This window comes from Asterias amurensis, chromosome 2, assembly GCF_032118995.1.
Source record: "Asterias amurensis chromosome 2, ASM3211899v1".
NCBI classification, from domain to species: Eukaryota; Metazoa; Echinodermata; class Asteroidea; order Forcipulatida; family Asteriidae; genus Asterias; species Asterias amurensis.
The window spans coordinates 7,175,981-7,188,052 of record NC_092649.1 but is presented as its reverse complement, the minus strand read 5'-3'; the positions used below and the strand labels follow the sequence as shown (position 1 = coordinate 7,188,052).

Here is a 12,072-nt window from a genome sequence, read left to right as displayed (position 1 = left end):
TAAAGACAAATATGAATTCAAACACAGCTGTTTACACCAGGGACGAGAATTGCCACATGTGAAAATTCCTTTAAAAAATGGCTTTCGAACCTGGGGTGCGTTCCACTTGCGCAAACGTTGCCAACAGTTGCGCACATTCGCCAACAATTTCAAATGGAACGAGTTATGTGCCACCACCAATGGCGAACGTTGGCAACTTTACACAAACATACTTCTGAGGTGTTGGCGAGTGGTTTTTAAAATGGCGGACAAGCACTCGGTATTATTTCTTTGTCACAAACATAATTACATTGTATTTTCGGTGGATGATAATGCAGATTTGAAATAACAAAGTTAATTAGTTGATGTAATAAAAAAACTAAATACGGTGCGCGCCATCTTTATTTCAGGGCACCGCCATATTGACATCGCTTAATGCTCACCAATCGTTCCAAAGACAAACAACGTTTGTGTGAACATTTGCGATTCGTTTTGCGCGAGTGGAACGCACCCCAGGTTCCCCCTTATTCTAGACCCAGACCCTCCAAGATGATACAAATATGGATTGAACTGTGTGAATCTCCAGAACCACAACACTACAGGTTTCCCTCCTCTTCCTTTGGTGACGAGTTCACTTCTATATTAACCCCTTGAAGGCGGAAGGCGGCTATGGCCGCTAATCTATTCCGGAATGCGTGTATGCAGGGCATTGAGGCCTGTAATACTGGCGTTAAGGGGTTAAACAAATCTATACGCTCAAGGAGTTCTGAGAAAATCCTAAAATCAGGATAAAAAAACCTGATAAGTCACATTAATGTTGGACTCAAGCGTTGAGTTAGAAAGAAAGCCATTGATTCCTTTCCGAACCACCTCAACTCAGAGAAAAAATTAATTCACTAGATTATGTTTATATATAAATAAATAAAAAAAAAAAAAAAAAAAAAAAAGTCTAAAATCTAAAACAGGAGATCTCTTGGCTAACACTTCCCAGGTTGTATCATAAATTTGGGGAATGATCCCTGGTTACACGGTAGCCAACTGTTATCCATATATGGATTATGACTGGCACCCCCAAACACAGATATTGACTAATAGAGAGACCACCGACAGAGGGCTAGGGAGCTCAGTTGGTAAAGCAAGGGCTCCAGTAATTTTTTGTTTTTCAACTCCAAACCAAAGATTCTGATTTAAAGGATTTGGGTATCTTTTCAAAATGTCCACAGATTGACATTAAACTTACAGGGTTTGAAGATAATGATAGTGGAAAGCTTCCCTTCACATATTACTATAAAACTGAGGTTGTGTAGTTTTTGAGAAATGAGTAAAACAAGTCACAGAATATTTTTTGTCTCAGGAAGACGAAAATTATTTTAGCATGTAAAATCCCATTAATCAGTTATGATATTACACCAAAACCATAGCATAACTGGTTAATACGTTTTACATGCTAAAACTGAGACGAAAATTATTTATTAAACTCATTTCTCAGAAACTACAGCACCTCAGTAAGTAAAATTTCAAGGGAAGCTTTCTACTATAATAATCTTCAAACTGTGTAAGTTTAATGTAAATCTGTCATTTGTGTTAGGAAAAGGTACATAGACCCTTCGAACATACAATGTACCTTCTTTATCATGGCCCATGTTTTGAAGTAAGAGACCAGTAATGATGTTATGCTTAAGGTCCAGACTCACACGTAAAGCTGTGTTGATGTCACTCACTCCCTGAATAAATATAAAAATAAAACTCAGTCTCCATCTCAAGAAATTATAGCGTGTCGTGGCCGAGGGTGCCCTGGCAGAGAAGCCCACAGCGTCGTGACTCAAGTTCAGCAAATTTACAGAATGTGAGTTCAAATCCTGGTCAGTCGCGACACTTGTGACCTTGAGTAAGGCACTTTATCACAATTGCTTCTCTGTACCCAGGAGTCCAAATGGGTACTAGTGAGATCTGGTGTGTAACCTGCGATTGACTGGTATCATGTCCATGGGGGAAAAGAATTATTCTCCGTCGGGTCATTTGTGAAAATGGATATAAACATCGACTTGATGAGTCACATTGGCTCAAGACCCAACTTTACTTTACTTCTCCGTCAAAACAAATTACGCAACATGGATGACAAGTTTATTTTATAAAATAAAAATCTTTTGGCTGGACAAAGACAAATTTACTTGAGCGGGACTTGATTGAACCTTTGACCTCCAGATTAATGAGCCAGCGCTCAACCAACTGAGCTACATGTACCTAGCACTATGTTGGCAGCCTCCATGTTCAAGTAATAAACCACATAGGTTCAAGTCCAGGGCCCAATTTCATAGAGCTGCTTAAGCAAAAGAATCCTTGCTTAGTAAAATCAGATTACCGGCCAAGACTCCACTCAATTATTATGTTAAGTAAACAACAGCTAAATACCAGTCATAAGCAATGTATATGGCATGAAATTTTGGTCAGTAACATGTGTAAAATAAGCGAGCTATTTTCGTACTTAAGCAAATTCTTTGCTTAAAGGAACACGTTGCCTTGGATCGGACGAGTTGGTCAAAACAAAAGTGTTTGTAACCGTTTTTTATAAAATGCATATGGTTGGAAAGATGTTTTAAAAGTAGAATACAATGATCCAAACAAGTTTGCCTCGAAATTGCGTGGTTTTCCTTCTACTGTGCGAACTAACATGGTCGGCCTTTTATGGGAGTCAAAATTTTGACCCCCATAAATGGCCGACGTGTTAGTCGACGAGGTAAAAGGAAAACCACGCAATTTCGAGGCATGTTTGTGTGGATCATTGTACTCTACTTTTACAACATCTTTCTACCCATATGCATTTTGTAAAAAACGGTTACAAACGCTTTTCAAAGACCAACTCGACCGATCCAAGGCAACGTGTTCCTTTAAGCAGCTCTATGAAATTGGCCCCTGCTCTAGTAAATTTGTCTTTATTAAGCCTAAAATTACTCATAAAATATTGAATAAGAACTTGATTCTGAGGTATCGACCCCTCTGTCAAACATCCTTCAGGTCTCCCAAATATCAAATCAAGCAACGACATAAATCATGATATTAAGAATATTTGAATTATGTCCGCATAGGCCTACCTGTTTGAGGAGGAGTTTCACCATGTCCGTGTTGCCTCTTTGGACAGCCATGCACAGTGGAGTTTCCTTCCCTTGGCCAACATTGACATTAGCACTGAGCTGTAGCAACACATCCACACCCTGCAAGCAAACACCTCATTATTACGCCTGTGTACCAATGGTCACTGGTACTTATTAACACGGCAAACTTTCTTACTTTTATGTGGGAAAAGTCAAACTGCACACTTTTGCTTCTTTTGCACATTTTATTATGTACATTGTGAATTTTTTTATATTGTTTAATAGATGTTAAGTAAAGAATGTTAATTTTTGGTTTTTTACCCATAACACCGATGTGTGTTAGCACTGTATACTCAGTACTTACCCAAGTTCTGTGAAAACTAGTTGGTATGACACTGCTCTAGAATTGCCACGGTCGTGGGTTCGAATTCCACCCGAGTAATATGCCTGTGGATTGTTTTTCTTCTCAGAGCTTGGGTTAATACTAAGTATACAGTGCTAACACATCGGTGTATATGGGTAAAAACAAAAAATATTTTTTGATTGTGTTTTACTTAATAATATGTAATCATTACCCGCTTGTTTACATGTACCTTTCTATCACAAAAGAACAATTACATTAATTTTGTTTAAGTTGATCTTTAACAAAAAAAAGTTCAAGCCTGTTTGAGACTTGCGGAGGTGAATTCCCAGTACCTTAAGTTTGTCCTGTCTGCAAGCCCATAGAAGCATCTCCTTCTTGAAATCCCATTTCCAGCATAGAACATACAGACACTCACACGCTAGATCAATCAGTACTGGGAGAGAGGAAATACAAAAGTCTCAAGTTAGGATCCAAAAATTAGAGGTACAAAGAAATAATGGCATGTCCACCTTTTGATAACCCATGGAGTAACAGGTTCCAAGGAGCTTTTGGGAACAGTGTCCTCAGCACTAATGCAGTAAAAGAGCTGGATTTCTTCAAAGCTGAAGAAAATAACAAAAACTTTTCAGGCAAAACAAAGCCTGAGTTCAGATAAAAGTCTGCAATTTCTTGTCCTTGTTTTTGTCCGGTAGACACTACTTGTAATTTTCCTAGCGTCTCCATCTTGCTTGATTCAAAATCATACAAATATGCAATTTTGTTATTGTGAATAAAAGAGTAAATGGTGAAAAAACTTTGCACAGTGTAATAAACAATTGGAAAATCAGCTAATCTGCTAAAAATCTACACTCTTGACTACAATGGAGGGCAAAGCCATTTTCATTTTGAAAAAAGGCACTTCCACCATGAAACTTTAAAGTATAAGGGAAACTTTTCAAGAGACCGGCTAGGGCTTCCATGGCCTCGTCTAATTCCAGGCCCCGAGTTATAATAAGTACAAAACTTATAGTCATTGTGTTATCAGATACCAGTGAATATGGTGGGCAGGGGCGTAGTTGTTTCTTTCTTCGCCTACCACCTCTAGGACACTGGTTCAAATTCCACCAGTGGGCACTAGTTGGATTGGATTTTCAATCCCAACCTGACTGCGTCAGTTTTCCCTGGAATGTTTCTCTGGGGTTTTCCTTTCCACATCTTCAACTGAAACTTCCTTCCTTTTCCTTTCTTCATGGTGTTCTTGGCTAGAATAGTCCTTTAGTTCACTTTTCTGAGAGACCTTGGCTTTAAAAACCAGAATAAATAAATAAACAAATGTAACGGGGGAAAAAATAACTGAATTCAAGTGCTCTTACCTTTGTCCTGATCGTAGGTTTCAATGATGTAGAAAAGCTCCTCATGAGCGTCATTCTCTACAAATACGTGACCAATCTGCTCTGATGTCTCTGCCAGCAACTGCATCGCAACACAACTCTGCAAACAATTCAACACAATTAAAGTTAAGTTATTCCAAGAGTAGATTTAAGCACAAAGACTATAGTCATAGAGCTGTATATAAGGTTTGCGTTAACACCGGGTGTATAAATCTACTTTGATGTATAGAGTTGGTCTTGAGAACTTTTCTTACGACTTATTCTGCCACGGAGTAGATTTACGCTATTAAAAAAAACAGCAATTTATTCTACAGCCATTGAGTAGATTTCAGAATTCTTCTTCTTCCACTTGACTGCAGCCTTTAAATTATTAAAGGTAAACACTCTGCCAGACACACTGGTCGAACCCTTTTTCTTAGCGACAAATATATATGATAAAAATGTCCTTGGCTGTAATACTGTTTGTAAGTGTGACGTAAGTCCAAAGTAAGCCGTGGTCACTTCACACAAACTGGCTCCACTGATCACCAGAAGCCATAGTAGTTGCATTGAGCTGGTTTTTCTCTAATGATTTATGCCACCAAAGGTTAAATAATTGGACTTGGCTTCACATACAGTCTTCAAAGAGTCCAGGGGCCTTTCTCAAATCCTCAGCTTGGGCTCCTACTCCAGCTTGGGCTCCACCCACTGCACACACAGTGGAAACGCAGCTTGACATTAATATCATGCATTTTGGAGTAGCGTGTATTTTGCACACGGTGCCTGGAGCCTGAGCCCAAGCTGAGGTTTGAGAAAGGCCCCAGGTCTTCTCAGAGTTAAAAGTTTCTTTCATAAGAAATGCTTCTAAACAAATGGTGTTTTTGGGGTATTTTTTTCTGTCATAAGAAATGCTTCTAAACAAATGGTGTTTTTTTGGTACCACACAAGGTTTGGCAGACGACAATCTCACCTCAGCAAGAACGTTAGGATCACTCCGGAATTTCTTCATGGCAGTAACCAGAGCCTTGGCAACCTGTCTAGCAACTGGTACATTGTCAATGGATTTCTGCTCGGCTACCAGCGCCTGCAGCAGAATGCTACCTTTCTGTTGAATACCTGGTGCATAAAGACAAACCAAAAACATTACTTCCACTTTTTACATACAGGGGGGTACAGTCCACTTGCGCAAACGTTGCCAACATTTACCAACATTTGGCAACATTTGGCATGAATTTCGAGTTGAACAAGCTGTGCGGCACCAATGTTGGCGAACGTAAGCAACCATAGGCGAACATGCTTCGTTTTTCAAGTCAGTTTCCCTTGTAATCTATTACTTGATAAATTATACATTAGAAGAAACAAAAGAATGAAAACATTAGAATTTGAAGAACTTCAAAAATAAAGCAGCCTTTTAAGAAGATTTCTTTCTCAAAAATACATGAAAAATATGTTAAATAATTTGAGATTTAATTGATCTAGAACACAAATGTCTACCAACCTTCACAATGGCCGTATCTTGCCATAGTCTCTACAGTATGTGCTAACGTTCCAGCCTCGCACAGTATCTCAGCCATACCATCTGAATGTCAAGAAGAAAATAAATGTTTGGCTTAAATCTAGAAAGATTACACTTCATGAGTATATTTGTCTTTAAACCAAGACAATTTCATCACATAGTTAGGTTTGGTAAATATTTTCTTCAGGAATATTCTTGTGAGAAACTAAAACCTTGAGGAGGTTTGGTTTGCGTAGTGGTATCTTTCCTCGTTTCCCACCTCTAGGGCCCCAAGTCGAACCACACCAGGGGCACTACGTGGATAGGGTTTTCAGCCTCTACCCGACTACGTGGGATTTCTCTGAGGTTTTCCTCCCAAGCCTAAACCTGAAACTTCCTTCTCTGCTCTACCTTGAGTTCTTGGCTAGTAAAGTGATTCAGGTCATTTTTCTGAGAGGGTTGGCCTGACGACCAGAATAAATAATAACAATAATATTAATAATAGTGGCTTCTTATACAGCGCGCATAATCGTCACTCAGTGACACTCAAGACACTTTAAAGGCTGGCTATAGAATGCTCAGAAATATATAGTTGTTACATTTATGCAGTCCATAGGAAACAGAAAAAAAAATAACGAGTCTCTTACGCCACGTTAAAACATGGTAAAAATGATTTTTCTCCGAAACACTCCAAGCCAAAATTTAAAAAAAAAGTGAGGTCAAACAATTTGATGTGGAAAATAGGGCCCTCAATTGGCCAAAGCTGGAGAACTGTGTACAACCCCTATTGGGAAAATGCGCCAATGATGTCAAAGGGTCATTGCATATCATTATCATAGACAAGCAGTTTTTTATTCTCGGCTGAAAAAGCCGCGCGAAGAGGTGCATTTTTGACTTGAATTATTTATTACTAAATGCAAAAGCGTAAAATGCTTATAAATCGGTATCTACGATGTTTGTTTGGCCAAAAAAGGAAATAGTTAAAATATTTAGATTATCCTGTAGCCGCTGTTTAACAGTCCCACTTTTAACAAAGGTAAAGTGGGACTACGCTTGATTAGAAACACAAGAGCTTGAGTCTGGTGCCCTTCCGCTAGGCCACGACACACACCACAAATAAAGTGAAATGAAATGAATGTATTCTCACCAGCTGTTGAGAGGACGGCCATTGCTTCTAAGGCTAGCTCCTGTATCCTACTCTCATCAGGGTTGTTGATCATACCCTGTAAAATCAACTCATGGATTCCTTCTACCATGCACTGGTAACGAACAATGTCTGCAGAAAGATGTATACAAAATACTCATGTTTAATAAATTACATAAAGATTAATGGGGTATAAATGGGAACCTGCTAGGGGTAGAGGTTGATATTGTGTTTAATAAAGCCTTTTGAGCACCACAGCAGCTCAGGGTTGTATACTCTCCAGGGAGCTGAGAAAGTTTATAAAGGATTGTCATTAGCCCAATGACCAGGGCACTAATGTAAAGTGCATTGATGCATTATTGTAAAATGGGCTACATATATAAGAATTAGTTGTTATTACTATAAAGAGTATTATGTTGACTTTTCACTTACAGCCACTAGTGCAGAGTTGCCAACATTTGCATCTTGTAGTCAGGGAGATTTTGTTGCAGCATTCAAGGCAATATTTAGAACAACATTCAACAAAACAGGGAAAAAGTTTCCACACTTATTTTCAATTTTTTTTTAAATCTGTTAATAAGAACATTGAAAGATTGTAGGTCTTGAACTTCACTCTTGAAGGGGCACAGCAATCTTCCTGTTGTTAGGTGCACTTTTATGAGAAAAATGTAAACTGATATTGAATCACAGCAAAAGCACAGGCCACCACAGCAGTAGACCGATCCATTAAGCTCCGCCCCATTGCATATTGACCAATCACAACGCAACGAAGGTCCGACACTAAGGTCCGACATGCATGCACGTATCTTGGCGCGCGGCAGAGTTGTGCAGTAAGGCATTGGAGAGCCTCACGTGTTCTTGCTCACACGTGCGTCGTGGGCGGAGCCTACTGGATCGGTCTATTGCTGGGGGGTGCCATGGATTATTTCAAGGCCTGGATTGGTTTATTTTCAGGGAACTTTCTGCAGAATCAATAAGAGTTGGCAGCTCTGCTAGTATTGTGCCATCTTTCAAGTATATTTGGTTTGCGGTAACACCATGTGTGTATCTACTTGCCAGGTAGAGTTGTTCTTTAGAGAACTGTCTTGCTTTATTCTACTGCCGTGGAGTAGATAATCGGAGGTTCGGGAGACTTCTCAGTTCTGAAAAGAACTGTCCTGCTTTTAACTATTACCAGGGCAGATGGTATACAAAATAGACTTGGACTACTACTTTAGCTTATAGGATCGTAATTAACTGTACTGCCGCGGAGTCAGTTCTGAATTGGTCTCAACGTTTCGACAAGCTTGCTCTAGTCATCGTCAGGAGACTGAAGAGGTAAGAGAAGAGTGGGCTTATTGATAGGGGTTCAGTGGATCCACTGCAGGTCAATCAATACTCTGATTGGTTGTGTGGTTGGCGGGCTCAGGGCTATCTTTCAAGTAATCAATGAATCAAACATGGGTGGCACGGCTTGTGCGTAAAGCGCTCGCCTCTCACCAAGGTGACCCCTGTTCGATTCCCAGCCAGGGCCATATGTGAGTTGAGTTGTCAGTGGTTTTTTGCTGTGCCACGAGGGTTTTCAGACTATCCGGTTTTCCTCCCTCGGGAAAAAATCAAACACTTTCGATCTTGGCTATGCTCCGTGGTCCTAAAGGGTTGATGTGGCTGGCAGCTGAATGCGCCCTTGCATGCCTGCTTCTCGAACATGTGTAGCCGCATCCTTCGCAATTCAGCTCTTAGCTGCGAGTAAGGATGATTAGCCCCCCAAATTATTATTATTATTAAACACTGTAACTTACCAACGTCCGCAAGGCAAGCAATGGCTCCGATAGCTGACTCAAGCACGTCTAATTTCTCAGGATAAAGTTTCAGAGAATTGAAAATCTCAGCCTGGACCCCAGCTAGGGCTAAAGCTTCCTTGTCTTCAGGACTGTAAAGGGAAGACAGTCAATCAAAAATCAGTGCCAAATTAGTTGTCAATCAATTTCAAATTAATCAATCAATTTTTGCACCTTGCTACTTGTAGTTTTAAATCATCAGGACCTAACTTCATAGAAATACTTGGCCATAAATTTAGCTCTGTTTAAACTAGACTTTCAGTTGATTCATAGATAAACTGCCTCAGGCTCAAATCCTGCTCTCAGAAAATTGTTTAATGTTCACCCAAAAATAAAATAAAAACAAATAATAGATTTGCTCACCAGACAAAATGTGTGACAATATTTTTTTGCTAGTAACTTTTTTTAAATTTTTGTCAATTTATTTATTCTAGTTGGTCCTTTATTACTGGGTAAAAATCTGTTTGGTACCGATGCCCAGATGAACCACTAAAAACACACAATACTTTATACATAATTACAAAAGTGTACAACCAAACAATAGAAACAATGGGGGGGGGGGAAGAAACTTTAACATGAGGATTGCACATAATTAAAAGCAAAAGTAAAATTCTAATTTATATACAAATTCATCAGTTTGTTGTGCTTAAACAGATTTATTAATCTGAGCCCAATTTCATAGAGCTGCTTAATGACCAATATTGTGTTTACTGTGCGAGTTCCATTTCATAGCTCTACTAACCATAAGCACGCAAAAAGGCTTGCTAACCTTCCGGTGCTTACTGTCCCCAAAAAAATGATATAACAATGCTTATTCATGGTGAACGGGCAACCTGTGAAATATACTTATGCTTTGGGAAATTTTTCTGCTATAGCAGGCATGGAAAATTTGCTTACCGTTAAGCAGTGCTATGAAATTGGCACCTGTTCCCTAATTGACAAGGTTAAATAGTTACCTGAAGAGACAGAGTCCCATCAGAGCCTTACAGGCAATGGCCTGGGCTTTATCATACAGCTGATGGGTCGTCATACCAGACTGGATGTCCATGTAGGTTCCCTTCATCATGAAACTCTCTTGCATCAGCTCTATTAACAAATATAAATATTGAATGGCCGTTAAAATTACAATGGGGGGTAAAGTATATTTATTGTTAATTTTTGTTTTACCCTTGCACCGATGTGTGTTTAAAGCACTCTGTATATACTCAAGTACTTTCCTGGGCTCTGTGAAAACAAATCACAGGCATATTACTCAGGTTGGATTCGAACCCACAACCTTTGCAATCATCTCAGCTCCCTGGGGAGTATACAGCCTGTGCTGCCAAATATGTAGTGCACCGAGTTAAATCAACCACAAGAACCATCTCTGCCCTCACAGGTACCCATTTACCCCTGGGTGAAGAAAAGCAATCACAGTTGAGTGTCTTGCTCAAGGACACAAGTGTCATAACCAGGATTCGAACCCACACTCCGATGACTGAACTTGAGTCATTTGCTCTTAACCACTGAGCCATGATGCGCCTAAATGATGGGGAGAAATTTACTTTTTCCAAAAAGATAGTGGTGTTCCCTTTAATAAATACATGTAGAAGAGTTTGAATTATATGTAAGAGATTATTTGGAATGATTTCTTACCGGAGTTTACCACCAAGGAATGGATGGCAGCACATGATGCTATGAAAACACTGACGTCACTTTCACCATACACACGCAGACTTGCCAATACTGCATTCTCTAGGCTGATGCTACAGGACAAACAAAAACCACAAGTACAGTTTAGTTATTACCACAAACACGCAGACTTGCTAATACTGCATTCTCTAGACTGATGTCACAGCAAAAAGGAATCACACATGTACATACAGTTTAGAGAGTGTCAAAGGAGGTTTATCACTTTGGTATAATACATGTAATTGCACCAATACTTAAAAACTAATCAGGACACACATTTATAACAAACAACAAGGAAAACTAACTGGGAAATTTTGCGCTTTTGATAATTTTGATGTAAGGGGCGCAATATAAGTTTAAGTATTATTATCATTATGATTTAGTAGAGCACAAAGGAACACATGACCTTCCCATGACCCCTATATGACCTCGAGGTCAACTCCTGACCCCACTCTCAACCTAGCTTACTTGTTTTCAATTCCTTTCAGCATGTGTGGTCTTCTCTCAACCAGTTCATGTATCGCATTACAACCAGCTTCCTGTTGGAGAACCAAAAACATTGGCTGACATCTTTTCGACTAAATATGTATTGTGACATCGGCTCAGTGATGTTCCTTTAAAGGCAGCGGACACAATTGGTATGTACTCAAAATAATGATTAGCACAAAACCTTACTTGGTAACAAGTATTAGGGAGAGGTTGATAGTATAAAATATTGTGAGAAACGGCTCCCTCTGAAGTGAAATAGTTTTTTAGCAAGAACTAATTTTCAACGAATTTGATTTCAAGCATCAAGCATCTGAAAGCACACAACTTCATGTGACCAGGTGTTTTTTTCTTTCATTATTATCTTGCAACTTCGACGACTGATCGAGCTCACATTTTCACAGGTTTGTCATGTTGCATGTGTTAAGATATACCAAGTGAGAAGACCGGTCTTTGACAATAACCAATAGTGTCCAGAGTCTTTAAGAACATTAAACAACATTATTTATTGCTTTTAATGTTTTGCTTTCTGCCTCTCTCTCTCTTTTCATTTCATCCCACTTGATAGTAAACCTGTGTGTTGTGTCGTCAGTTAGCCTTCAAAAAAGTCTCTGCTAGGGTTGAAACTTCAGACTGTTAAAGGCAGTGGACACTATTGGTGAATGTCAAAGA

At 39.3% G+C, this 12,072-nt stretch overlaps 1 protein-coding gene across 5 annotated transcripts in view; it reads right to left on the bottom strand.

Annotated features, from left to right (window-relative positions):
- The window catches only part of LOC139950646 (leucine-rich repeat serine/threonine-protein kinase 2-like), a 115,201-nt gene that overhangs the window by 72,821 nt on the left and 30,308 nt on the right, over window positions 1–12,072 (bottom strand). For all 5 annotated transcript variants that reach the window (XR_011787683.1, XM_071949449.1, XM_071949428.1 and 2 more), the window contains 11 exons: window positions 11,383–11,453; window positions 10,879–10,988; window positions 10,200–10,329; window positions 9,205–9,335; window positions 7,427–7,555; window positions 6,283–6,363; window positions 5,755–5,900; window positions 4,788–4,905; window positions 3,768–3,868; window positions 3,072–3,191; window positions 1,604–1,703 (listed from right to left, as the gene is read on the bottom strand). Coding sequence is in view for 4 of the 5 variants with exons in the window: in XM_071949449.1 (XP_071805550.1) it covers window positions 1,604–1,703; window positions 3,072–3,191; window positions 3,768–3,868; window positions 4,788–4,905; window positions 5,755–5,900; window positions 6,283–6,363; window positions 7,427–7,555; window positions 9,205–9,335; window positions 10,200–10,329; window positions 10,879–10,988; window positions 11,383–11,453 (1,237 nt within the window). In the remaining variant the exon portion in view is untranslated. The remainder of the gene's footprint in view (window positions 1–1,603; window positions 1,704–3,071; window positions 3,192–3,767; window positions 3,869–4,787; window positions 4,906–5,754; window positions 5,901–6,282; window positions 6,364–7,426; window positions 7,556–9,204; window positions 9,336–10,199; window positions 10,330–10,878; window positions 10,989–11,382; window positions 11,454–12,072) is intronic.